This window comes from Spermophilus citellus (assembly GCF_964194105.1).
Source record: "Spermophilus citellus genome assembly, chromosome: 15".
NCBI classification, from domain to species: Eukaryota; Metazoa; Chordata; class Mammalia; order Rodentia; family Sciuridae; genus Spermophilus; species Spermophilus citellus.
In genome coordinates this window covers 81,623,708-81,651,328 of record NC_138195.1, presented here as the reverse complement: position 1 = coordinate 81,651,328, position 27,621 = coordinate 81,623,708, and the positions used below count along the sequence as shown (strand labels likewise).

General features: G+C 48.1%; 2 protein-coding genes and 1 long non-coding RNA gene across 11 annotated transcripts in view; 2 read left to right on the top strand and 1 right to left on the bottom strand.

The window, feature by feature from the left end:
* CASP7 (caspase 7) overlaps positions 1 to 18,348 on the bottom strand; it is a 32,279-nt gene extending 13,931 nt beyond the window's left edge. The window contains exons 1-2 of one of the 4 annotated variants that reach the window (XM_081268867.1): positions 18,207 to 18,348; positions 12,834 to 12,943 (exon numbers count right to left, since the gene is read on the bottom strand). In XM_081268867.1, the coding sequence (XP_081124993.1) occupies positions 12,834 to 12,943 (110 nt within the window). In that variant the 5' untranslated portion in view covers positions 18,207 to 18,348. Of the gene's footprint in view, positions 1 to 2,844; positions 3,154 to 12,833; positions 12,944 to 17,540; positions 17,822 to 18,206 lie in introns of those variants that run through there. The other 3 variants (XM_081268866.1, XM_081268868.1, XM_081268869.1) reach the window with 3 other exon arrangements.
* A 129-nt stretch (positions 18,349 to 18,477) lies between these two features.
* On the top strand, positions 18,478 to 24,501 carry LOC308634789. Its single transcript, XR_014019086.1, has 3 exons — positions 18,478 to 18,599; positions 20,486 to 20,597; positions 23,195 to 24,501. It is a non-coding gene; the product is annotated as an uncharacterized lncRNA (long non-coding RNA).
* A 1,259-nt stretch (positions 24,502 to 25,760) lies between these two features.
* Positions 25,761 to 27,621, top strand: part of NRAP (nebulin related anchoring protein) — a 70,374-nt gene continuing 68,513 nt past the window's right edge. For all 6 annotated transcript variants that reach the window (XM_081268601.1, XM_081268599.1, XM_081268600.1 and 3 more), the window contains exons 1-3: positions 25,761 to 25,847; positions 26,188 to 26,282; positions 26,831 to 26,918. In XM_081268601.1, the coding sequence (XP_081124727.1) occupies positions 25,776 to 25,847; positions 26,188 to 26,282; positions 26,831 to 26,918 (255 nt within the window). In that variant the 5' untranslated portion in view covers positions 25,761 to 25,775. The remainder of the gene's footprint in view (positions 25,848 to 26,187; positions 26,283 to 26,830; positions 26,919 to 27,621) is intronic.

Here is a 27,621-nt window from a genome sequence, read left to right as displayed (position 1 = left end):
CACCTGTGTTATGGGCAGCTAGCAGCAGGACCGCAGGCAAGAGGGAAAGAATCTTCCCGGGACAGCTTTTTAAATTACATGCGTTATTTTAAACATTAACCTAAAAATTACTATTTGAAGAGTTAAAAGTCGTTTGCCACTACAACAGGACCTCAAGATCTGGCCTGTCTTGAAGATTACTGGCTTCGTACATTTTTGTGCTACTTGTTAAGGGCTCCCTGGAAACCCCATCTTCCTGAGCAATTTTAACCTTCTCCCTAATATTTTAAACTTTTCATTCCTCCATGTCAACACTCACACAATCATAAATACAGTTGATTTTTTTTGCTCACTTACCCCTTGGCATTTTTCTCATTTAACCCCGGCAATTCTGAGGCACCCGCCCCACTTCACAGAGCATGATTACGTCAGCTCGTCCTAATCAAAGCAGGGCAGGGCAGGGCCCGACTTACCCCGAGGAAGAGCACCATTCTCCTATTCCCCGGCGGCTGGCCGCACTGAGATTCCAATCCTGCCCTAGACGTAGAGCAACTGGAGCCAGGCTGGCGAGTTTTCCCGCAGAGGCTCAGACACTCTCAAGTTTGAGGCCCATGGCACAGACCATCTGCCCACAGCGTGGCCTCTGACCTTTCTGTTCCCCTCAGCTATTTCTGGGGCCCATCAGAGCAGAGAGGGTGCTGCCCCCCCTCCCCACCCCTTTCTGGCGGCTCATATTTGCTTAAAGAGCCTCCTGGAGGATGGTGTTGGGTCCCGTGCAGGACAGAGCGTAGCTGGCCTCACCATAGCATCACCTCTGTGTGTGGACACAGCCTCTCAGCCCTGCAGCTCTGGACCAGAACCTCAAACGTACCAAGCTGCAGGGTGCAGGCCCTCTGGGGGGAGCCCTGGGCAGCACATGGCGTCTTTAAGGCCGAGGGTGAGATGCATGACTCTGAAACCTGATAAGTTCACTCAGCTCAGACAGTAGGGCCCAGCACTGAGTCACAGCTACAGTAACACCATCACCAAAGGCTCCCAGGAGATGCCACCCCAGGCAACGCCATCCTAGAACATTTCTCGTGTGTAACACATTGTCTGGGGTCTCCTGGGTGTGAGCAGAAATTCCCTCTGGGCTCAGTCAGCAGAGGCACGCTTTGTGTCCCGGTTCTAGCAGCTAAAAAGGAGTTAGCATCTGCCCAGAAATCAGCTGCTGGGGTCAGATTAACAACCAGGTGGGAAAGAAGAAAGGGCCTGGGGGCTGGGGAACTGCACTCCTTAACTAGCCCACTGCAAGAAGATGGCAGAGCTCTGCAGCGGGGCTCCGCAGGGTATTGGGGAGGGGCCCAGGAGGAAATAAGCAGCTTTCAAAGGTCCAGATTAGAACCTTCTTCAGCCGACCATCATCCCAGGCATACGACTTCCTACACGTGGCTGTTCTTGTGGCCCTGTTTTAGGAACTTCCTGCAGAAGACCTGGACATGCATGTCCTTCTCCTAAATGGGACAAATGGGACACTGGGCAGAGGGACCTCCTCAGGGATTTCTTAGGTGGTGAACAAGCATCATGGATGTTTTCATAGACTCAGGCTTTACAACGTGCACAGACAGTCCTTATCCCTTGATTCTGCCCAGTATGGACCACGGTAGAAAACTGGCCCCAGGTTTCTGATAAGCCAGATTCTACTGCTTCCCATTCTACCCATCAACCCCTCCACTCTGCCTCAGCCAACTGTCTGCAGATAAACCTTGCCTTTCTCTCGGCCCTTTTTACTTTTGGAAGACTTTCTTCCCCAAGATCATTCTGCTAAGAAGAAACAAAGGGTTCTTGCTTTGGAAGCTGCTGTTAAATGCAAAGTCCACGATAAATCAGACCAGTGAATTCAAAGTTCAAAATCCTCTTAAAAGCTCAGGAATCCCACAATTGGCTGCAGATTTTAAAAGAATAATAATAAATCTGGCCACTAAGTCACTGAGCTTAGCGTGGAACAGGCAAGATCACAACAAACTTGATATCCTGGTGGGATGATTAGAAAGTCACTGAAGTGTGCCCTGAAGTGCACTGGGAAGTCCATCCCCAGGACCAAGAGACGGCCAGCCCCACCACCCTGCTTCTTGGGGTTGCTTCCTGGCCAACACGGGGCAAGTCCTTTATCTTCATTTCCTGGGGGCCTGCGGGTGAGTGCAAACCTCTGCCAGGAACACAGATCGTGCCTGATCAGCTACCAGGAAGGAACCAGATTATCCCAACTTCTCAGGTCCAGAGCCAGTTCTTGCAACCTCTAATCTCAGTGCGAGGCCAGCGTGGTACGTTTTCACCACAACCAAGAGTCAAAAATTTACAATCAAGCTCTGCTGGGTTTTTAGATGAAAGATCCTCCTTAAAGAATCTCCAGCAGCTCATTCCCTCAAAACACTACAGAATAAAAGTATTCTGCCTGCTTGACAAGGAGGGGGCAAGCCTCAGAGAGCAGCAGTGGAGTTTTTACAATCCCCTCTGGGTACCGTCGTTGGAGTAGATAAATACAGGTCTTATGCTCTCCCAGATCCCCTGGGCTGCTCACAACCTGAATGACGCCTTTCTATGTTTGGAAGGGAAGAGAAGCTTGCAAACAGACTCCTGTTTGTTTCCTAAAGTGCCTCTGTGGACAGGACTCCCAGTAGCTGCTTCGTGTTTGCAGACATTCTTCAGCAAACACTAAGCAGAGCTTGGGCCTGCGCCTCCCCAGGGCTCGGGTTTGCTAGCTACTCTGTCTAAATATTTGGGGGATGATTCATTCATGGCTTCCACAGAGGGCATCCCCACGGTCGGTCTTAGCACACCAAGGCCAGGGCGGAGCAGGGAGGAAAAGGAGGTGCAGGGCGGTACCTGGCGTCCCCATCGGGAAGGGGCCCCCTCTGCAGCAGAAGCAGACTTCGCCCCGCGACGACAGGGAGCGAGTTTCCCTCTTCTCTGTAATAATAAAAACTCAACATGCTCCGAGCTCCGCAGGGGACGGGAGACTGGCACAGGCCCCGCGGGCCCTGAGGGCCTGCGACTGAATCAGCAGTGAGCTGCACGCTGGAGTTTTCCATAGGACCATTCAAACCCCGGCTGGGAAGGTCACACTGGCCTCTCCCTTCTTTGCTGACCGGCAGAAACTGGCCAGCCTCCACCCTGCAGCAGCCCCCACCCCGGGCGCCTCCCCAGGGCAAAGGCAACTTTCTAAGAGCTCGGGGTCCAGGGGGAGGGGAAACCCCTTCCGTGAACAGGCAGCCAGCAGAAGGAGCCTTAAAAGCAAAACCCAGAACAGCCGGGAAGGCCGAGCAGGAGGCGGAGTGACCACGGAACACAGCATCCTGCAGCTCTGTGACATGACGAGCAAGCACACGTGACCCACCGCTCAAGTGCCAAGTCGACTGAAGCCTGCACACGGCACGCACATGCGTGGCAAGATCCGTGGACATGCACCGACGACAGGAAGTGAATCTGTGTTAAATCGAAACATTCGAGTTCACCAGGCTGTTTTTTTCCCTGCTTCTAAAGGTAGTCAGACCAGGAACACCAGGGACATCAGGAGGCTCCAGGACACGCCCAATGCCTGGACCTGCAGAAGCAGCATGTAAACCCTTCCTGGGGTCCTGCATGGAGGGGACAGCCCTGGGGTTAATGAACTTTCCCATCTCGACCCCAAGTGCGTGGAGGAAGACGCAGACACACAGGACCAAAGCACGCACTCGGCCCCCAGTTTGGAGATGCCTCTCCCAGTGTCTGGGTGGGGACCTGCAGTCCATGCTAACTGCCAGCTGGTGGAGGGGCGACCACCCTGTTCCCTGCGGCCCTCCCCACGTGAACTGAGCTCTGGGAGCAAGACAGAACTTGGCACTCTAAGTTCTTCTCTGAAACTCAAGTTTGCAGAAACATACTGTAAGAGGGGTATGTTAAACCTCTTTGAAACCCAGTGTAAGAGGCCGAGGAGAAGAACAGATCCCTTTCCCCTAAAGCGATTCACATCCACATTTCTTTCTCCCCAAAAAAGGGATGATCAGATCTCTCTCTGATGATAAAAAAATGGACAAAGAACTTTAAAAAAAAAATCCAGGAGCAATAAAGGCTGGCATATTTTCAAATAGCCTAGGAGAGGGAGCGGAAGACCCAGGAGGTGTCTGTGTGTATAGAGGGCAGGCCCAGAGCTCACAACAGCTAAGGTGCCTGGGTCCACACCCTGGCGTCACCCCACCCTTCCTTTCTCTTTCTGAGTGACACACAAACTCGCCAGCACAGGCCCTCGCCAGACGCAGGGCCAGCGAGCTCAGGGCAGAATCACTCAGGCAAGGCCTTCGAACATGTTTCTCACTTGGGATCCCCGGCCTTCCTCACTGCGGAGGCCACAGGTCATGTTCTCATGCAGCTTTTCTAGTACTGGACTTAACCACTCTATTCTAACAGCATCTAAATTTCTAGTACTGCGTGTTCCAGTTGGATGTGGTGGGTCCCCCCAAAACTCAGGTTGAAGCTGAACTGCTAGTGTCATGGCACTGAGAGGCAGTGGGACCTGAAGATGTGACTGTGTCCTGGACACACTGCCCTCACCAAGGCATCAGTGTCGTTCTCCAGGGACAGGGTGGTTCTAACGTTCCCCTCTCTTTGTAGATGCCCACTTGTTCTTCTGTCTCCTGTCACAGAGTTGAAGCAACATAAATCCCTCACGAGAAGCCGAACAGAAGCTGGTGCCATGTGCTTGGGCTTCCCAGCCTCCAGAACTGTGAGCCAAAATAAACCTCTGTTCTTTATAAATCATCCAGACTCAGGCATTCTGCTATAGCAACAGGAAGTGGACTAAGACACTCTGAAAATCTGATGATTTACCTCCTTTTCTCACTCTTTTCATCTTGATTTTTTTTTCCCTTCTGGAAGAGCTAGAACCCAAAATACCCAAAGAAATTCTATCTGCATAGAGGACGCAGCTTCACAGTTCCTAAACTCTGACCATGTTTCATTTTAGTGACATGTGGTTCACTACTCCTGAAATGTGCCCTGTCGACCGGAGGGAGGGTCCCTGCTATCCTGCTGCAGCAGCTGTCCCTGTACCGTCCCACAGCTGAAGTGAAGCAGAAAGTGTGCAGTGTGTATGAAGAATTGAATTTGCTGACCCACTTGGGTGGAAGCAAAAAACTGCTGTTGGAGGATTAATGTCGTTGAACAGCTCGATGCCACCACAGTTGTGGGTGGCACTTGACATCAGGGTGGGAACACTAGACTCCAAGTTAAGTAGGCCTGTATCTTGGTACAGTCCTGCTGGGTGACTACAGATACATTACTTTACCTCTCTGGTCTTATTTTCGTTGCTCAAAACAGAAGGGAGTTAGGTAAATGAACTTTTAAGGAGTCTTCCAATTTTAACAATATGATTCTGTGATTTCTTCCTCATTAGATACATTCGGGTTATTTTATTAGATTCTCACACCAATCCAATGGTGTGAGAATGGATGTCCCCATGATGCAGATGAGGAAACTAATGCTGAGAAAAGTCACATGACTTGCAGTAGGCCCTCAACTACAGCGTGGGAGGCAGGACCAGGATCTGATCCCAGGTTGTCCAATTGGACTCCACCTCCACTGTTATTTTACTTAGTTAGATAACATGGCTGCTTCAATATGGCACTGATATGACACTGCAAATTTGGGAACAGACATCTATTATTCTTTTTATTTTGGAGCACAACTTCATTTCTCTGGTTGTACACAATGTAGAGTCACACAATTTGTGCAGTCACACATGCATCTACGGTAATGATGTCCTTTCTCATCCCACCATCTTACCTACCCCTATACCCCCTCCCTTGGGCCCTAACTAAAATTCCTCCCTCCATTTTTCCCATGCCCTCTCCCCCCATTATAGATCAGCATCCAATTATCAGAGAGGATATTTGGCCTTTGGTTTTCTGGGATTGGCTGACTTCACTTAGCATGATGTTCTCCAACTCCATCAATTTACCTGCAATGCCATGATTTTATTCTCTCTTAATGCTGAGTAATATTCATAGTGAATATATATCACAGCTTCTTTATCCCTTCATCTACTGACGGGCATCTGGGTTGGTTCCACAGTTCAGCCATTGAGACCCCCACGAGTCTGAAGGCTCAATGTGACATCTTCCTTTAATGAAAAGGAGATGCTCTGGGTGGATTTTCATGTTCCTATGTCTTTAGGGGCCCAGACCTGCCCTCTCTCAGTCAGCAGCTGTCACGGCACAGCACCGGCCTCATGTGGAAGGAATTCTTTGAATGAGCTGAGGTCTGGCCTCTTTCCAGAGCACTGCTTCCTTTCTGAATGAAAAGGTAGCCACCTGATCGTTCTTATAATTACACAAATAACACATTTTAAAAACAGGGATCTGTTTACATACAACACGCCCTGGAGGAGAAGCCTGAGCTGCAGGCAGGAGGAAGAATTATAACCAAGTGGCATTTACTAAGCACCCTCCAGGGGACAGACTGGAAAACAAGGACGATGCCAAAGCAGCAGCCCATGTGGCCTGAGCCTGTGCCTTGAAAACAGGGACTTGGTCACATTTGGAGAATAAGCCTTTGCTCCTGCCCTCTCTCTGTGGGGAGCTGGAAGGATCAACTTGTCAGCAGCTCAGCAGGTCCCCCAGGGCCCCACCAGGCCAGAAATGTGAGACAGGGGACAGGGGATCTGTTTGCCACTTTGCTTTTATTTTCTTGAATTCTGACTCCGAGCAGAGCCCAGAGAGAGCGAGGTGCCCTAAGGGGAACCTCTCCCAGGCAGCTGCTGCGGGGCTTGGGCTGCAAGGGCTCTTGGTGGCTCCTGTCATCAGTACCCAACTCCCCCCGCCAGTGGCTTCCACCCACCTTCCCCAGCAGAGTCTGGGTCGGTGGCCTAGCCTAACCACCATTTCTGCCATGGCCCTGTGGCTCTGCCTATCTCCTGGGACCCCCAGCACTGTTTCTCTGAGAAGTGGAGGTCCAGTTCCGGCTCCTTGCCTTACCTCCCCTCTTAGCCTCCCCCAGCAACCAGGCTGTATCCTAAAGAAGCCTACTCAATAGCTGCAGTCCCAGCCTGGGCATTTAATAAACATTTGACTTTATATCCAGTGCAGGGACTGCATGGCTCATGGGGGTGGCAGGTCACCTGTGCTAGGTGATCCAGGGTCACCTTTACATCAAGTGAGATCCTTCTTTGCCAGGTGCAGTGGCACAGGCTGTAGTCCCAGTGGCTTAGGAGGCTGAGGCAGGAGGATCACGAGTTCAAAGCCAGCCTCAGCAACTCAGTGTGGCCCTCAGCAACTCAGTGAGCCTCTGTATCTAAATAAATATGTTAAAAAAAAAGATCCCTCTTCAAGGGCACTGACCACACGGGCCTTGAGCTAGAAACTGGCACATAATGAACTTAGACTGTACCCATACCTATTTGCCCTAAATAAATTTTTAACAATACAAAACAATAATTTTAAACTATCTTGGGTAATTTTTATCTGTGTTTTCTAGATATTCTTCAATAACCAGAGAATGAGGAACACATTTCTAATATATATATATATAAAGTTTAAGAAGAGTCCAGAGCAGCCTGGACTAGTCAGGGCCCCTGGAATGGAAAGAAAACGATGCTGTGCTGCCACCTAGTGGCCGTGAGAAAAAAGTCAAGAGAGCTGGGAACTACCCAGGGCCAGAGTCTTACCCAGGCTTCTGGGCAAATGGGGGCTTCTTTTCATTTTTGAGAATCCTGTAAGGTTTCCAGGGGAGGCTGGGTGGGCTGTCTTGTTGATGAACTAGAAACAGGTGTGGGGCACTGCTGCCTCCCTCCCTGTCTCCCTGATGGAGGTGCTGAGCATTCTGGGCCAGGGAATGGGATGGAATGAGAGGGAAGCCATCTGCCCCTAGCTGCAAGGAGCATCTGAGGAGCCAACCCCACTCTGGTGGTGGGACACCTGGTGCCTCTCCAACTCCTAGATCTCTAGAAGTCACCAACCCCTGAATGCCATCTCAGGTCGCCCCAGTGACTTATGTCTTAGCAGAATAAACAACCCCAGTTAGAGTCCTGACACGGTCCAGGAGCCCGAAGTGACGCTGGACACCCACTCTGTGCCTCAGATCACAATCTACGTCTATGACCAGAGGGCACGACTATTCTGTGACCCAGGTGCCACCTCTCCTCAGCTCTCTTCTTCAGGCTCTCCTTCCACTTGGTCACAGAGTCCTGTTGCTTTTACCTACCCGGCCCCTCTGGAGTCTGAGTGCCCTGCCTCACCTGCCCATCCCACTGAGCCTGGACGACTGTCCCAGCCTCCTGGTTTGCTGCCCATCTTCATAGATTCCCTCTCCACTGTAGCTAAGTGTTCCTGCATCATTTTTTAAAAGGCTGTGTGAGTCTGTTTTATGTTGCTGTGACAAAATACCTGAGAAAATCAACTTAGAAAAGGAAAGATTTATTCTGGCCCGCAGCTCATGCACCTTTGGGGACATAACAAAGACACAACTGATCACATCACTCTACTGCTTAAACCCTTTAGTGACTCCCACTGTCCTTAGGATTGATTCTAAATCACTTGTTCCAAGGCCGCCTTCCCTCCACAAATGCAAGGGTTGGAAGGAAGGCTGGGCCACCATGACTTTGGCTCCCACTGCAGCCCTGGGGCCAACACAGAACCTGGGGCATAAAGGTGGCAACAGAGGCCCTGGGTGAGAGCTCAGTTTGAGAGGCAGGTGAACGCAGGTTCAAACCTGGGCTCAGCTGATCAACAATGGGACTTGGCTCAAGGGACTTACTTGCTCTCTGTCACTTCAAATAGTTCATGAATGAATGACATAATAAATTATCGACCAAAAAGGGCATCTAGAGTGGTTAATTTTAAAGTTGCTGATACTTTCCTAGACAAAAAAAATTACACCTTAATGAGGTTCAAAATGAGGTTAAAAAAATAGAATAACAACTCTAAATTCTCAGGGTATGTCATAAATCCTAATTGAATGGTATTCAAACTGACTTCCTCCTGGTCGTGTTACCACTTAATAGGTGGAGAGGGTCAGATGGCTAAAGAATGTAAACAAGCAACCAACATTTCGCCATCTAGAAGAATAAGACATTGAATTACCATCCACTGTAGCTCAATATTCTTTAATAATTCAACAAGCATGTCTTATGCTTCATGCAACTAAAATAAGCATTTCAGATTCAGAAAGTGGCGTTTAATTTAAATATTTTGCAAAGATACTCGGGGCTTATTTTGATAATAAGAAACTTGATGTCAGACAGGTACAATGGACCAGAATGTAAGGACTGAGGGGGACAGAAATCACACCACGAATCACAACCGCTTAGGCAAAGTAGGGTTTAGGCCAACGTCTTCAAACAGGGTACTCAGCGACTTTGGAAGGGCTGCAGACACGGCCACATCCTCAGTTTCCATTTATATGTTTTTCTCCTAAAACTAGTCTGTCCAAAACACCACTACCTTTTCAAATCCCCCCACCTCCACAGCACCCACCTGAACCTCTCTACCTGCTGTCCAAACCTCCAGTCACCTAAGAAGGAACACATAAATATCCTATCCATGGTTTCCTAGAATCAAGCTCCGTGGTGGGTCTTCCTGTTACACAGGAGTCTGGGAAGAGTGAAGTACACACGACATTATGGGGTGTTCAGGGCCCCACCTTGAGCTGTTCCAAATTCACTTATGTATTGAAACACACACACACACACACACACACACACACACACACACACACACACCCTGGAATGGAGTGAAAGCAAAGCTGGCTCTTGTTTAATGACCTTGCTTCTTTCATCCCCTGATTGTCCCCCCAAATTTCATCAGTGCTGAGCTAGAGTCTGTGAAATCAAAACCAACACTGACTCCAGGAGGTAAACATAGGGCTGGGTTTTATATCCTTTCCTTTCACCCTCCCCATCTGTCCGTCCGTCCATCCATCCATCCATCCATCCAAGAATTTGAATTTAGAATTCAGAAACAAGATGATCGTCACAGGATGCCTAATCAGCATTTCTTGGACTGAAAAATGGAATCAGATCTTCACTGACAGAAAGCAAGTCCAGTCAGGGTACCTGGGTGCAGAAGCTGGCTGTGCAGGTGACATGGGGGGCGGGGCAGTTCCATAAATGAGCAAGTCACGCTGACAGCTCCCAGGTCTTGACATTTGTTTTAAAAGGATAATGATAAGATATTTACTAAAGCTACTTTAAAAATCTTTTTTTTTTTTTTTTTGTTGAACGTTTTGAATTAAACAGGTTTGTCCCTACGTAAAAAGGGGAGTGGGTTTAATAAACAATTGTTTGGGAAGTTTTTGAGTGCATTCTGGGAGAACTTCCCAGAAACTGAAAAAAGAACAATACCTCTAAAGATTGGATAACAAGGCCTTTGTAGGTCAGGTAATTTCCAATTCCTTCTTTTCAACATAATCGAAAGGGACCCAATCGAGTTGTCATTTTTGGCACAGAACTCAGAAGGAAGAATTAAGATACATTACCATAACAAAATTCCTACCCTCCCATGAACTCACTCATGATTTTTCAGTACATATAGCTCTAAAAATGAAAAATAGGAAAAAAGACAAAATATCAAACTTGTTCTTATTCCAGCAACTAGTATTATTTAAAGATTTATTTAGAAACTAATTTTAAAAGCCCATCTGCTTCATTAATAGTTGAAAATGCATTGCAATTTCCATTTAGAATTATTTTGGTAAGGAATTACTTAAAAATATTAGTTATTTGTTAACATCTTTTTTTTTTTAGATCAACTGTGAGTTAATAATGGCTTAAATAGTTAACAGTCTAGGATAAATTTCTTTTAACACTCACAATACCTGGAAAATGTCTTAAATGCACACAGCCACACATGTGCACACATAAATACGTCAGGGATGTATTCTGTATTCTATCAGAATAAAATGTAGGGGGATGAATTTAAAAAATAAAAGAACACCAGAGTTCAGGGGGAAACAAGAAACAACTTAAAAACTAGCTGTTGAGAGAGTTGTCCATTTTTTTTTAATCTCTATAGATTTGGATCTCCCTGGATATATTTAAAGAAATATTTTTTATATCAATGTTTACACACACCATTCTTTTTCTTCATTTCTGGGGAGTTTAGCAAAGCTTTACAAAGACTTCTGAAATGTTGATCAAACAATTCCTGTTTCTCTTTTCACTTAGAGGCAACCTGCTTGACCCAAATCCTCAAAAACGATGGGAAAAGTAGAATATATCATTCACGGCTACCTTAACAAAAAGTCTCTATGTCACTTGAAAATATACAAGGGACCAGGTAGTTTGGCAACATTACTCAACTCTTGAAGGCAGCTGCTCCGAGGAGCCTTCCTGAGGGGTGGGTAAGCCAATTTACCTCCTGGCTTTTGAAAGTTCCCAGGGGTTGGGGCTATATTTTTCAAGTATTTCACAGGATATTCTTTTCTTCTGGTACCAGGGATTGAACTCAGGGGCACTCAACCACTGAGCCACATGCCCAGCCCTATTTTGTATTTTATTTAGAGACAGGGTCTCACTGAGTTGCTTAGCGCCTCGATGTTGCTGAGACTGGCTTAGAACCCAAGATCCTCCTGCCTCAGCCTCCCAAGCTGGTGGGATTACAGGTGTGCACCACCACACCCGGCCACAGATCCATTCTTAACCACAGATCTGAGCGACCTCAGTACCCTCTGCACTTAAAGAGGCACTCTGCAGCTTCTCTCTGGCATCTTGCATGGCCATCACCATTCCTGTGTTAGCTGAGCACAGCACTGCAGTACCTCCACCGAGGGTGTGGTCACCAACCTGGCCGGCCAGGTCACTAACGGGAAGGTCAAGTGTGCAGACTCCAGACAAAGGGATGAGTCACACGCGGGATAGTGCGAGACTCCCTGGGACTGCTCAGAATGGCATGCAATTTAAAACCTATGAATGGTTTATTCTATAATTTCCCACTTCATATTTTAGACATGATTAGCCATGTGTAATCAAAATCTCCAAAATAAAACCATGGATAAGGGTGTGGGTGGGGCTGCTGGACAAAGAAGCCAGGTGCTTCTGACCCATGATGGCTCCTGTTTCCTGTCAGGAAGCTCCGCTCGTGACCCAGCCATGGTCAAAGTTACGAAGGGGGGGCAGGGTCTCTCCGTGTTCCTGTGGCCCTACTCTTACATGGACGCACACAGGGGAAGGTTCAAGAACCTTCTAGAGTCTCATCTCAGCTGCACCACTGATTGGCTGTCATCAGAAAAGCAACGGTTAAACCTCCTCGTGCCTCAGTTCCCTTATCTGTTAAATGGTGGGGACAACAGAACTGTCCCTGGGACCATGTGGCCTGGGTAAAACACTACAAAGCCAGCACATGAGAGTTTAATAAAGGTAACTATTATTAGTAGTAAATGTCCAATTTAGAATTTTGAAAGTGGACTCAAGGAAGGAAGAGATGGGAACAGTGGTCCAGAACATGCACCAGGCAGGAAGGAGTCCCCCAGCACCGCCGTCCCTTGGCTCCTGGGCCCTGCCTTGGAGTCCCTTCCCAACTGGCAGCAGCAGGCCCAGTTCCACCCTGCAGGTGCCTGCATGTCACCTCTGATGAGAACAGCCCCTCATTCCTGGGAACTTCCCCCAGACACACAGCTACAGAGCAGGAGACCCCTATACCTTGGTCCCCCAACTCCTGAGACAGGAGGGTGCACAAGGGACCCTGGTGTTGTGACATACAATCCACAAGATCCTATGCAAACCTCTAATGCACGCATGAGCTTCCTTCCCTAAATGTCCCCTCCCCATGGGTGGGTGGAGATGGCAGAGGGTGGCAGGCTCAAGTGGCTGAGGGTTCCTGATGAACTCAGCAAGGAAGGAAACTTACCGGAAGACGGATGAGACAAACGAGGACCGGTCTGGCCTAGCATCCACGACATCTGCACTTGCAGAATCCCCGGCTCCCAGCTCCCCAGCGTGGTCCTGTTCATCTGCCATCTGAGAGGAGGGAAAAAAAAAAAAAAAAAAAAACCAAACAGGCAATTGGTATTCAGTGGCATTGCTGGCCTTGTGATATTTTTAAATGATACTCACTAGGTGACACCGTTTCCAATTAAGCCTAGGGGTGAGCAGTTTGCATATTTAAGCTCCAGAATGACGACACCATCAATTAAATACACAAGTGCCAAGTCTATTCCAGGCCTCATTCCAGAGACACAGCAAAGAGCAGCAAAGGACTCAAAGCCCTGCCTTGCCCACAGGAAGATTCTCAGCCTTCACAGTGTCTGTTCACTGTCCAGTGCATACAGTCAATCAACTGGGATCTTCACAATTCCTGGAGGGTCATAGCGTGCTCATCCTTTGCCTGTTGTTGCTCAAACACAGTTCAAGAACACCAGCACCTGGAAGCCACCAAGTCCTCTGTTTCTGATGATTTTACAGGGCTCTACCAAGATGGATTTCTATCACATCACTTTCCTGTTCAGGAATTGTCAAGAGATCTGCAGTGTCCACAAGCTTAGCTCTTAGCCTGTCTCCTTGGGCTTTAAGAGCTTTCCTGTCTATGGCCTGCCACCCGATCTCGTGAATACAGAGTTCCTGTGGAAAGCAGCCCAGCCCATTCACTGGCATTATCTGTGACTGTTTTCTCGGCAGGCAGAGTTGAGTCATTATGATCCACAGAGCCAAAAATATTTACTACCTGGCTGTTTACCCCATGCTCACTCCTTCCAAAGCCCTTGTCTTGGTCTTGCTGATTTGCACTCTGCTAATAGCCTGGGTCTGAAGGCAATATAAATTTATTGTCAAAGGCGTCTGGCACACCAAAGGTGCTTATTAAATAGATACTGAGTGGAAGTTTGGGAGAAATGAATCCCCCAGGGAAAAGAATTAGTTGAGGACAATGCTCTTCTTGGAGCATGAGGATGACTTCTCACAATCTAGTGCTGTTCTACTCCTCACGAAGGGACCAGGGATCCTCTTTGAGCAACAGAGGGAAACCTCTCCAGATTGCATTTGTACCTGTTCTCAACCTCTGAGCCTCTCAACCTCACTGAGCAGGCCCCAGCCACTGGGGCCAGTTCTGTTCCCCTTCCAGGGCTAGCTGGTGATGGCTGGAAGACAAGAAGGCATCATTCTACAGAACATTTTGTGCTCCAGAGTACAAGTAATGACCTCTGGAGGTGGGGAGAAGGAATCCAGCTCAGAGAGGGATGTCCACAGAGGCCAAGTGACAGCCTGCTGGCCTGGAGCTCCAAAGGTCATTGTGAGCTACCTTCTGGCTGACCTGAGAGACAGCTGGGCAGTGGCGAGGGTGGTGAGAATTTAGAAGGTGATGGGGTATTGATGGTGGTGAGGTTTCATGGACACCCATACTATCTCCAAACTTAAGAAGTGTATATTAAATATGCACAATTTTTCCACATCAATTATACCATAATAAAGTATTTTGTTTTTTAAGAAAATCCCTCAAGCCAAAATGTCTCTAAAAAAAAAAATCAAACATTTATATTTAATATTATCAGGAAAGCTGAGAATCTTGGAGACTCCCTGTTACTCATTCAGTGAATACCTTCTGGGAGTCCAAAGCCCCAGGCCTGGTCTAGGAGTCAGGGACACACCTGTGAGAAGGGGGACCCTGTCCTGCCATGTGGAAGGGCAGACATGGATGACAGATGGCTCAAATGTTGACCTGCAACTGTGGTGGGTACCGGAAGGCAAGCGCTGAGTGGCCACACAGGGGACCTTGATAAGCCACCCAGGAGTGAGGGAAAGTTCTCCAGGGACGAAACATACTCCCCTGAGATCTGAAAGGGGAAGCGGAGGGCAGGGCAGGCGGTACAGGCACAGGGAGCTCTGTGCTCCTTAAACAGCGGTAGGTTCCATCCAAGGAGAAGCAAGGCTTACAGTCCCCCACCTTCCCAGCCCCAGGGAGAAGGCTTGGGACTCAGCTACAGAGAAGCAGGATTAGGCTGGGCGTTACAGCTCCGTGGCGGGAGCTTTCCCTCTGGGCTAGGAGACCTTCTTTCTGAGGCCTAAGCATCACCTCTGGCTGACTCTGACCTCAGCTGAGAGTGGCGGGCCTTTCTGCTAACAACTGGACTGGACTCTTGAATCTGCAAGGCTCAGCATCAGTTTCTTCCTCATTCTACCAGGCTGGGCTTGATGGCTGGAAACACCCAAAGGGCCCAAGGTGCAGTTCCTGACCTTGGTGGGGTTCTTCCCAGGCACGCCAACCCTTGGTTTTGACCCCTGGCTTCCTTTCATTTTCACCACCCACAGAGAAAACTCAGGCTGGGCTCAGTTCTGCCTGCTTCCTGGAGAGGGCGCACCTGGCACTATGTTCTTGTATCTGTGAACCGTGCCTAATGTCTCTTTAAATGATTTAATAGAGGATACCTACTGCTAATGGCCTGGATGTGGTTTGTTCCCCAAGGGTTCACATGTTGGAAAACTGATCCCTAGAACAGCGACAGTAAGAGACAACAGAACTTTTGAACCCTGCAGGAGGTTATTAGGACTTGCCGGAGGAGCTGCCCCCTTGGAAGAGATCAAGGTAGCTCTTGTAGGAACCTTAGTTCATTCTCTAGAAAATGAGCCTGGCCATTCCCTGGCTGCTCTGGCTTCCTGTCTTACAACATGCTTTCTTTCTCTGGCATGTGCTCTTGTCGCTGTGGTGGCATTCACCATGAGGCCTTCACCAAAGGGGAGCTGATGCTGGGCTGGCATCATGCCCTTGAACTTCCAGAACTGTGAGCTAAATACACCTCTTTTCATTATAAAGGGACAAACCTCAGGTATTCCATTATAGTAACAAAAAACTGACTAATACACATCCAAAGCACTAACAACGCCAGGCACATAAGAAGTCTTAGTTATTATTATTGCCATAACTCACCAGGACTGTACCTGTATGCAGATTGGGAGCTCACCTTAGCCTTTTTTTTTTTAAAATCACTGAAAATTGGCAGGCACCCAATACATATTTCTTTATAAATTAACTGAATAAACTGCATATCAAACAACTGAACCAAAGGGACCCAGGAGGATGGTTAAGAGCCCAGGTGTGGCCACCAGCAGATCAGCTCTTGTGTGTATTGGCCACAGAACCTTGGAACAAGTACTCAGCCTCTGAGCTTCAGCACCCTGGTCTGTAAAATGGGAAACGGAGATGCCTAAGTCTCAGGCAGCTGTGAGGACCAAAGAGACAAGCAAGGCATGGCACATGCTGAATATTTACAAATATTCTCCATTATCACCTCTGTCCCCAGGACTGAGAGAACATTCAATGTCAGACTCCACTGATATTTTAAAACAACACCCATATTTAAAACAGCTTTTGTGGAGACTGGAAAAAAAAAAAGATTCCTATAGCGATCTCTAAACAGGCTTAACAGGTGCGCACAAGTTGGGGCAACTGGTACAGAGCTGGGTGGGGGAATTACTCCCAGTTATTACTCGAACTGTTGTGTTTTCCCTCCTAGAAGTTGGGAAACTGACTAAATAGCAGTTACTTTCCCTGCCAGGTGACATCACACAATCTGCATCCCACTTCTTTGCCCCAATGAAGACATTCTTCCTAAAGGGTCCAAAGAGAAAGAGTCCTGGTGACCTGGGCTGGGCTCTGCCTGGCACTCAAGCGCTCCACTATGTCACCTGACATTCACAGGTTGCTAGGAGACAGGAAACTTGACACTTGTCTTGCCTAAGAAACTTCAGAGAAGTTAAGTATGCTGCCCAAAGCCACACAGTTTGCTGTGGCAGAAAGTGGACTGTATACCTAGGCAATAGCAGTTACGGAGGAGGAGTAAGGTCAGGCTGAGCAGACTCTGAAGGAGGAAACGGTCTGAGTACACAAAGATCAGGCCACGTCAACCAGCGCAGGAGTTCATGGGAAGAGGCCTGGGAATAATCCACCCAAACCATCTACAAGTAATTTTACTTCCTTATAAATTGGAAAGCTGAATTCAAAGGTGAACGGACGCAAGAGTCCACACATAGGGCCAAGTGTCACCTGGCTCTTTTTCACCCCCTCAAGATACCTCCAAGAGCCCTGCAGCAAAGGGTAGCCCACAGTGAGCTGAACGCCAGCATTCTTCACCCTGACAGAGGGCTGCTGGGCACCACCATCCCCTCCTGCATCCGCACAGCGACAATCCGCCCGGGATCGCTGCGATTCCACCTATCAGACGAGGCACGAGGCACGGAGAGGGTCAAGGTCCCACGGCCGGAAAGCAGCGGCGTGGGAACTGGAACCCAGGCCAGTCTGACCAGGGAGCCCTCCCTCCTTTCCCTTCCAAGCCATCCCTCCTTCCCCGCCCAATCCCGAAGGCAGTGTCCCCAGGCCCCAGGCTCTAGGAGAAAAGGGACGGGAAGCTCAGCAAAGCCAGCAGGAGGGGGGCGTGGAGAGTGCTCTCCCTCTCCCCAGACTCGGCGCCCGCGGTCTGGGCCACTCCGCACGCGAAAACCGGTTCCCATAGCGCGGCGGGCGGAGCGAGGGGACCCGGGCGGGAGGGGGGAGAAGGGCAGGGCGGCTGGCGGCGGCAGGAAGCGCGCGGCGGAAGGGCTGCGGAGCGCGAGCGGCGGCCGCGGTTACCGTTCCCAAGGCGGCCAGAACCTGCGGCGGTCTCGTCCCACAGCTGCTAGGATCTGGGGCCGCTTTCGCGAAAGCGAAAGTAAAAGTCCCAAGTTTTAGGGGGCGGAGCCACCCAGACGGGACGCGGAACCCGGCCAGGCCGCGTGCGCCGCGCCTGGGACTGTGCGCTGAGCAAAGTTGGCGGAGGACGGGCCCCTCGCCGCGTTAACACCTCTGGCACAGCGCGTAGCGCAGCGGGCCACCCGCAAAGTGGCCCCGACCACCGTGCGCACTGTCCTGGGAGGTCGCCCTCTGCAAAGCTGGCCGCGCGCATCACCCTGGGAGAGCGCGCCCTGCGACTGTGGTCCCGCGCCATCCCCCGCGCCGTCTCATCTGGTGGCGCTCACAGGAAAGCGTGCCGGATGAAGTTTGCAGACTTCTAAAGGATCCCGCCGCGTGCGCAGTTCCCCGGAAAGCCCATTCTGCAAAGTCAGCCGCGCTCAAATTGACTCGCAGCGATGGGGACTCTGTCTTGTCACTCCCTCCTACCCTGCCTCCAGTCTGTACCTCTACCTGGGCCAGGCTCAGTTCCCAAAGCCGGAGGGCTCGTCTCCTGGCCAGACCCTTGACCCCAGCATGTGCAGTTCGCATCCCCCAGGGGCTCCGCGCCTCATAGGATGTTGTTACCTTCCCCCAAGACCGAGCCCCTGGGCCAGCTGCTAGGTCGCTGTGGTCTAGAGGCCTCCAGACGTCGCTTCCACTCGTGAGGGCGCCCTCCTTCCCGCGGACGCTAACTCTGCTTTCTCTCCAGCAAGTTAGCCCCTCGCAATCCAGACAGTTTGCCTAGATGTTGTGCCAGAATCGTTCAAGAAGTGTTTACGGAGCGCCCCCAAGTGCCAGCAGTGGGTGTGTGACCGTGAGTTAGCCCAATGCAGAGAGATTGACTTCCACCCAGACCCTCCAACACACACCCTCTTTCCCCTTTTGGTTGACATCAGGCAATAACCTCAGCTGATTTTGCTTGCCGGCTTTCTCTCCCTTGTGCCTGAAACGTCAGTGTTATCTCTAAAATTTCACCAGGTAAGATCACTTGGTTTCAAGAAAGACTGGAGTAAGAGTAAGGGAATAATTATAATTGATCAACTGCTGTACATTCCTAAATTCCCACTTATTTTTTCCACTTGAATTTTGTTTTATTTATTTTTTTAATTTGTTTTAATTAGTTACACATGACAGTACAATGATCTTGACATATCATACATTTGAGTCCCCGTATTTTTAATATGCACTTAACATGATTCCTAATACAGGTGCCCACGTTCCTATTTAATACCAGTGTTCATGAAGTTTTGGAGTTAAACCATTTTAGATACTAAGATAATTTTATTTTAAAAAATTGGTTGTGAATCATTTGAGAAATCAAGGATCCTGTTGATAAAGCAGATAAGTTACTCTGATGTATGTAACTTGCAAGGCTGGGATATTGGAGGGTTTTCTGACATACAATGAAACTATGCTAGAAGTGAGAAGGGGACATAACAATTAATCTCTGCTCATTTGATAATGAGGAATCAGGCAGAGAAGCTGCTCACACTCGAACTTGCTAGTGGTAAGGATCATGGTTCCTAGAAAAACAGTTGAGTTTTCCACCCCCAAGAAAGCTGCACCATAAGTGTTATGTTGGGTTGGCCACCAGGAATTCATAGCTGGTTCAAATGGAGAGGTGGCTTGAAAGGGGAACCTTTTCTAACCCCTGGTACTTTATTGTGGGTGGGTGTGTGAAACTCCAGTGTTATTGTTCTCAGGCTGGATTATCACAGTATCGATAAGCAAAGTCACAGAAAGTTGGAAGGAAAGAAACCATTTTGAATGTTTCCTTAAGTGTACTGACATTTTGAATCCACACAATACTGTCTTCTGAATATACCTCCTCGGTGTCTCCAGCCTTGGACCATGTCATTTTTAACAATTTATTTAATTTTTTTCTTTTGTTGTGCTGGGATGAAACTCAAGTCTTGGCCCTAAGCACTCTTCCCCTGAGCTGCAACCCCAGCCCCCTTCATGTAATTGTTCCATGCTTCCTTTCTATAATGGCAGGAGGATAGCATGAGAATCCTGCCCCTCCCTCTCAAAACATCCCCAACCCCTTCTATTTGGATGGTTTCCCAAGGGCTGTCCTTGCAGCTGCTCCTGGGCAGGTCCCTCTGGGCCTTCCCTCCAGCCTTCTGCTCTGCTGACCAGGCTCTCACTAGTTCTCTGTCTCTACCGGCACATCACCTGCTGGCCACCAACCATTCCGTCTCCACTTCTCTCCAGCTCAGGCCAACCATGACTTAACATAGGACCCCCACTGAAGGATGTCCCTAGATGTTCAGAAATACCAGGCTCAGGCTGGGGGCGTGGCTCACTAGTAAAGCACTGGCCTAGCAAGTGTGAGGCACTGGCTTCTATCCTCGTTACCACATAAAAATAAATAAATAAAATAAATATATTGTGTCCATGTCCATCTAAAAAAAACTTAAAAAAATTTTTTTAAAGGAAATACCAGGCTCTGCACCAGCAGGTTTCTGCCACGTGTGGAGCATGGGAAGCTCAGGCAGAAACTCTTCCCTAAAGGAGCAATTCATGTTGTAATTATTATCAACTAATGGCCTCTCAACTTCCAAATCATCCTTTTTGTCTGTTCTGTGAAAAATTATCTGGGCCCTTAGTAGTTTCCCTTTGTTAAACTTTGTCTGTAGGGGGCGCTGGAGAGACATTGCGGGTGGAAAAAGCTTTGTTTCCTGGTTCTCTGCCTGGTGTGTGCCTGCAGAGGGGCTGGCTTCTCAGCACCAGCTTCTTATAGAGTGGCTCGTGGTCAGAGCACCACACAGCCAGCAGTTTTCCCTGGCACCCCCTTAGGTGGTTTTGTAGCAGAGTACCTCTATTGAGACACCTCTCCAAGAACTTCTCTCTTTGGCATCTAGAGGGCTGACTTCCAGAAAGTTCCAGAAAGCAATTCCAGCAAGTTCCACTGGCATGACTCCACAGTGACTTCTCTGCCATCCAGTGAGTCACAGCCGTGCTCCCTCCGACAAGGTTTGGACCTCAGCCCTGGTGGGAAAACAAGGGAGGCGATGGGACCCTTCTTGGGTTCCCATTTCAGCTCCAGGGGTAGTGGCATGTTCTGTTGTTATGTTTTTGTATGAGTTTATCTAACCCCCTGTTCCTCAGAATGGGACTGTATTTGGAGGTAAAGTCTTTAAAGAGGTAGAATGAGGTCATAAGGGTGGACTCCAACCTAATATGACTTTTTTCTTTCTAAGAAGTGGAAACTTGGACACAGAAACACAAGACCATGAGAGGACACAGGGGAAAGACTGCCACCCACGAGAGAGGCCTCAGTAGGGTAGGCTTCTGGCCCAGGAAAGGGCAGCCCCAGCAGTTGGGTTTTATTATTCAGCCTTGGCCCTGTGTGCCCAGGAACGGGGGTAAGGGTAGGTGAGAGAGCTTGAGCACTAGAAACAGGGCTCTGCTTTGTGAAGCAAGTGTGGGAACACAGTACTGACTGTAGGGTGCAGAGGAGGGAACCGAGTTGACACCATGGGCTCTGAAGAGCGGCATGGGGAGTGCATGCCCTTTCCCCAGCCCACGTCCAGCTTCTTTGAGTGAGCGACTCTTGAATACCCCATGCGTCTTCCCCTCCATTCACCAAGGTTAGCTCCTTCCATGCATGTTGCCCACCCCAGAAGTCCCTGCAGCTCCTGCAGACCTGTCTACTCTAAAGGCAAAGGGGGATTTAAAGGTATAGGGGTAACACTCAGCAATGGGCCATGAGACATGAATGGGCAAGCTTCCCAGACCCCCATCCTTCAGTGGGATGATTCTGAGCACATTCTATACACTTTCCCAAAGGGTCCCCAGCAAGACTGAGCCCCAGCTGCCTGTAGCCGTAATAAACTCACTTTAATGACTCTTCTTTCCCTAGTCCGTGGGACTACCTCCCAAACAAGCTATCTATACCCAAGTTCTGGCTTCTAGCTCTGCTGGAACCATGAACCACGGCAGGCACGAACTCCTGGCATGGGAGGAACAACCCCAGTCTATCCTGAGCAGCAGTGATAGAATAAGGGGTCAGTAGCTGTCCCCTCACTTGACCCTTGTCACCTCTGTAATTTCAAAACCAGGCCATAGATGCAGCCCTGAGAGTGCAGGAAATGATTTTGGAGCTGGGAAGAATTGCCTCATGCTCGAGATGACGCAATCAAGACACAAAAAGATCTTGACCAGCTGACTCAAGGGGTCCGCTCTTTTATTTATCAAGAGGTAAAAAGGGAACACTACATTTAAGTTCAAAGGGAAACCGAGTGCCCCATGAATGCAACAGTCATTCATGTGGAACAAAAGGCTGCTCAGCTTTTCACTGGTCACCAGCTCCCTGAGTCAAGACTTAAAACAGTCAAAGCAACATGGGGTGGTGCTGCAGAGCATCCAGATGGAGGCTCCACAAAGCTCTACCTGATCCACCCCAGGCCCCCATCCTGGACTCTGCTGATGGGACAGCGTCACATGCCTCTCAGCTGCTCCTTCAGACCCACTTGGCTTCACCTGTCATGGCCTGTGCCTACTTATGTCAACCCAGCTGCACTGGTGGCACCCAGCTCTGTGAGGGCTCTGGCATCTTCTCATGGGCACAAATCACAGTGTCTTTAGGGTTCTGCTGCTGTTGGGGTTTTCCCATTGACATTGAGACACGACAGGCTCTGGGACTCCCTGGACACATACACAGCATGAAGAATAAAGGACTTAATGCTCAAAATCTTTCACCAACAGGAGACAGAAGCCAATCAGACTGGGTAGCAGTCATTTATGTGGTTTCTGAAGATGGAGATAAAGTGACCTAATATAGCTTACACATATTGGGCATCCCTAGTCCAAAACTCCAAAACAGGAAACTTTTTGAGCACCAAGATGATGCCATGAATAGAAGATTTTATTCTGTGAAACTTTGTTTCATGATCAAAATTATTTAAAATATTGTGTAGGGCTGGGGATGTGCCTCAGTGGTAGAGCACTTGCCAAACGTGTGAGGTCTTGGGTTCAAAAACTAAATCTAAAAAAAAAAAATGTATAAAATTATCTTCCAGCCATGTGTATAAGGTGTAAATGAAGCATAAATGAATTTCATGTTCAGATTTGCTTCCTAAATCCAAGATATCTCATTATGTATATGCAAATACTCCAAAACAAAAACAAACAAAACAAAAACAAAAACCTCTGAAATCCAAACCACTTCTGTTCCCAGGCATTTTAGATGAGGGATACTCAACTTGTAGCAGGTGCTGTTCACCTTGAGAACCAAACCTCGTACTGACCATGTCCCTCATTCATTTCCTGCCCACTTATTCCTGCTCCCTGGATTACACTGCATAGTAAAGTCCTTGCCGCGTAAGCCTTGACCTCGGGCTCTGTGTCCTGGAGAATCCAGGCTAAGGCCACATGTTGTTTGAACCAATCCCTGTGGCCAGAGGAGCCCTTGGTGTGCTCATCGACTGGGTCTCCAATGGCCTGCTGTAACCTGTGTCAAAGGGGAGGGATGGAGGCCCAGGAAGGGAGGGGGCTGTGCAGAATGGGAGAGGAGTGTGGTCCACGCACAGTGTCTGTTGTCTTAGTCTGTTTTTTCACTTCTGTAACAGAATGCCTACGACTGAGTAATTTGTAAGGAACAGAAATGAATTTGGCTCACAGTTCTGGAGGCTGGGAAGTCCGACAGCATGAAGTTGGAAGGCCTGAATGCTGTGTCATCTCATGACAGAAGCCAGAGGGCAAGAGGGAGCAGATCACTCAGGCGATGACATTAATCCACCAACCACCCCTCATTAGGCCCACCTCCCAATCCTGTGGCATAGAGGATGAAGTTTCCAGCACATGAAACGTGGTCCCATCCAAAGCACAGCATCAGCCCGACAGGTGGGCTGTGTCTATCTTGCCTGGCAGTGAGTGGAAACCATCTCGTTTCCAGTTTGATGGGGGTTTCTCCTCTTGATTTCTGACATCTGACAGAGCAGAAGTGACAGAGCAAGTGAACTTAAGCAGCTTTCTTGGAGCATCTGTGTTTTCCCGAGTGTGACCGAGAAGTGGTGACAGCTGAGGGCTGCATCACCACCTTTGGCAAGGAAAAAAATGTTTCACGGCTTTTTCCTTGAATGCAGTCGACCCTGATTTCTCAGTCCCCCAGGCCCCCAGACTGGGGGCAAGTGCATTCTCAGTGATTTTGGGGGCTCCCACCCCATAGCCAGGTAAGACTTGGTAAATCTGGTGGAGAGCAAAACATCTGGAGTTGCATTTCGCATCTGCTCTGGCTCGTGGCAACCCTGCTGCCTCATCACCTACCCAAGCTACATTTCAAGAGAGTTTGCGCAGCCTGGAGTCCCTGATGGGTCCCCTTCCCATGGTGCACACAGCAGCTTTGTGCCCACAGGGGAGAACTTGAAACTCGCCTGTTCTCATGGGAACATTACTCTTCTTCACTTACTTTCTCTCCTGTGGATGTCCCAATGTCCCACCAAAATACTACTGACCTCTCTCCACCTGACCTGGTGACACCCAGCCTAATCTCAGAGCATTGAGATCAAAGATTGCTAATTGGTAGCCTGCCAGAAAGATACTACCTATGGCCCTGTTTAATGGTTTTATGCCCATTTTTGTTATATAAAAGAGGTAATTTTGTGTGTCAATGCATGTTTTCAGCTTCTCTGGATATATCAGAACATTTGGGAACACTGGTTACTAATTCCCTGTGACAAAAGATGGCTGAGTCTGAGGATTTGGGGATTTTTGGATGGGGTGTGTTCTCCTCCATTTGGAAAGGTCCTGTGACTTCAAACCTGGCTTCAACAGGCATGGTAGGATGAGTATTAACTTAGTTCATTAACTAAATAAACATTTTTTAAAAAAGTTTTGCGTGTACCAGGGATTGAACTCAGGGCACTCAGCCACTGAGCTACGTTCCCAGTCCTGTTTTGTATTGTATTTAGAGACAGGGTCTCACTGAGTTGCTTAGCACCTTGCTTTTGCTGAAGCTGGCTTTGAACTTGAGATTCATCCTGCCTCAGCCTCCCAAGCTGCTTGGATTACAGGTGTGCATCACTGTGTCCAGCCTCAATAAATATTCATCGCATACTCTTTAGGTATCAGAACTTGTGGTAGGTTCCGGGAATATAGACGTGGCAACAAGGATCAAATATCCTGTGTTGGTGGAGCTTGTATTTTGATGGGGATGATAGAATTAAAAATAAATACATTCATATTTAAGGTGGTAATAACTACAGTGAAGATCCTAAAGCTTGAAGTAGGGAATAGAAGGTAAATGAGCTTGGGGGGGGGGGTGGTGGCAGGTAAGGGAGCATTTTTGTATAAGGTGACGAGGTGACATTTAAGCTGAGATGGAAGGCAGTGAGAATGTCACAAAGTGAGGGGGGAGAGATTTTTGTCCTCAAGCTACACTTTTTGAAGGCCCATGACACAAGAGAACAAGCAGAAAGTCCTGTTTGGAACAGGACAGAATACAAAGGCCTGAGCACTAAGAGTTCTCATTTGCCATTTTGCATCCCACTAGACACTCCCCACAATTTATCTTACTAATTTTTCACTTATACTGTTGTTTAAGTAAAAATGTTTGATGTTTAAGTGTTTCTAGTAGATAAAGCTAAAATTCACGTATGAGCTCTGCCCTTCCAGGGGAGTGAATCAGTCCTTTTTGACTTCCTGAGTTCTCGGGAGCTGGCCTCTTGGCATTAGTCACAGAATGCCTACAGCCAGCTTTTCTAATTGGATCACGGGTGGTGCGTGGCATAGGCTCCAGATTCTTTTCTTGGGTTGTGATCACAGCTACTGTTCTACTACTACCCGCTGCCTGGTCCTACCCCAGGGTTTGGCTGTCCACATAAACATGATGCTGTTGTGAGTTCACTCTTCTATTTAGAGAAGCCCGTCAGCTAGAAATACCTCCACCTTATTTCTCAGACGCATGCGTGCTGAGAGTGAGTTGCCAAAATAGCCCCTTGAGTAAGTGGTGGCTTTAAAAACCAACCAACTGCTGACTCAAACCAGAAGGTCAGTAGAGGAAAGTGGACGTTGGACTCTGAACGCTGGATCAAGGAGCCCAAAGGAGTTTGTAGTGGTGGGGATTTTGGAGACTTGAGCAAGTAGCCTGGGGGTTCTCCTTGGATTTCTCGCCTGTTGTCTGCCCGCAGTCTTCATTCTTCAGACCCCGAGATGAATGTGCAGGCCTGCTCCAGGTGTGGCTATGGGGTGTATCCTGCTGAGAAGATCAGCTGCATCGACCAGGTCAGTAGCCACAGCGTGGCCTTTGGGAATAATGACAAGCATGGGACACTTGTCTTCTTACATATGGATATGTGGCTTTTTCTGAACCACAGGAGAAAGATGTACTTTTCTACCTTTGTTAGTTCTACCCACTTCCATGTCTTCTAGGTTGCCTCAAAAAAAAAAAAAAAAAGTTGTATTTCTTTAACATAAAATAATCATGTGTGTGTGTGTGTGTGGTTTTTAATTTTTTTAATCACCATTGTATTCCTACATCTCAATCTTTAAACCTAGAATATATAGGAATCCTGAGCCTGGGGTGGGGGATAAACGATGACGGAGTCTTCTCTATGATTTCTAGATCTGGCATAAAGCATGTTTCCACTGTGAAGTGTGCAAGATGATGCTGTCTGTGAATAACTTCGTGAGTCACCAGAAAAAGCCCTACTGTCACGCGTAAGTGTCTGATGCCCCTTCCCTGCCGCTTGAGTTTTGTTCATTTTTTGACAAGTAGGTCTCCTAAAGGAACAACCTGTGCCCTCCACGGTTAAATCCGAGCAGTGTCCCCAAAGCGTCCACTCACATCCAATCACGGCAAAGATCTAAAGTGCGGTGTTATGCAGTGGGTAGAGGATTCAAAATTTCTTAAAGATCAAATCTATCTACAAGAAATTCTTATTCACTTGTTAAGTGTGGTGCAGTTTAACTGCCAGCAGATAGGCAGAGAGCGCTTTCAGGTTTTCAAAGTCACTTTCAAATCCTTTCCTAGGTTTTTTTAGAAAGCTCTCAAGTGATCAGTTAAAGCTTATCTTTAAGTCCTTATGTGCTGAATTTAATTGGTTTTATTTTTGTTTTAAGACTTTTTTTGACCAGAAAACTATGAACTTAATTATTAAATTTTATATTTACTGATTTTAAAAAACAACTGTACCATTAACAATAATCATTCAATCATCTTGGATAACGGGGCGTTTCTGATTTTGATTTATATCTCATTTTTGTAGCCATAACCCCAAGAACAACACATTCACTAGTGTCTATCACACGCCATTAAATCTAAATGCGAAGAAGATTCCAGGAGCCGTGGGTGGGGTAAGTCACTTAATGTTTACATTTCAAAATAGCCTTTCAAGAAAATCCCTTTGCTCAGGCACCTGTTAGGTTTCTAAGTGGATCTCTGTAGGGGCTGGTTCATTTCCTCCACAGACACATGCAAAGTGTATTTAAATAGCACATGTCGCTCTTTGTCTTCCCTCAACATTTGGGGCCAATACACAGGATAATCTGGGTTCAGTATTTGATCCTTGATTCTAATATAATCTTTCTGTCTGACCCACTCTGGGCAGATGGTGTTAGTTGAATAGGCCTTGCATCCGCTAGTGCTTAATACTTAAAGCAAAATTTACAGCGTTGGAAAATATTACAAGGGCCCTTCTTTTCTTTCCTCTGTAATATTTTGGTACAGAACATTCTCAAAACTTCCACTTCCACACTCTGAAACCTCTCTTTCATTAATTGCTTAAGATTATGTGCAGCCTCTCTTTCCCCTGCGGGTAGGGGGAGGTCAAAGATGTTTGGATTTGGAAATGAGATTGGCTTTGGGAGGGGAAGCGGGAGGTGGATGCAGAGGCCGTGTTGATGAGCCTGACCCCTTTTCCCTTTTGAAACATCAACAGTGAAGTTTTGTCAAATAACTAGCCGTTAATGGAACTCTTGCATCTCTTAAAGTGATGAATCATTGGAGTTCTCTGGCCCTGGCCGGGTGAGAAATAGCTCTGTGGGACAGCGGTTAGCA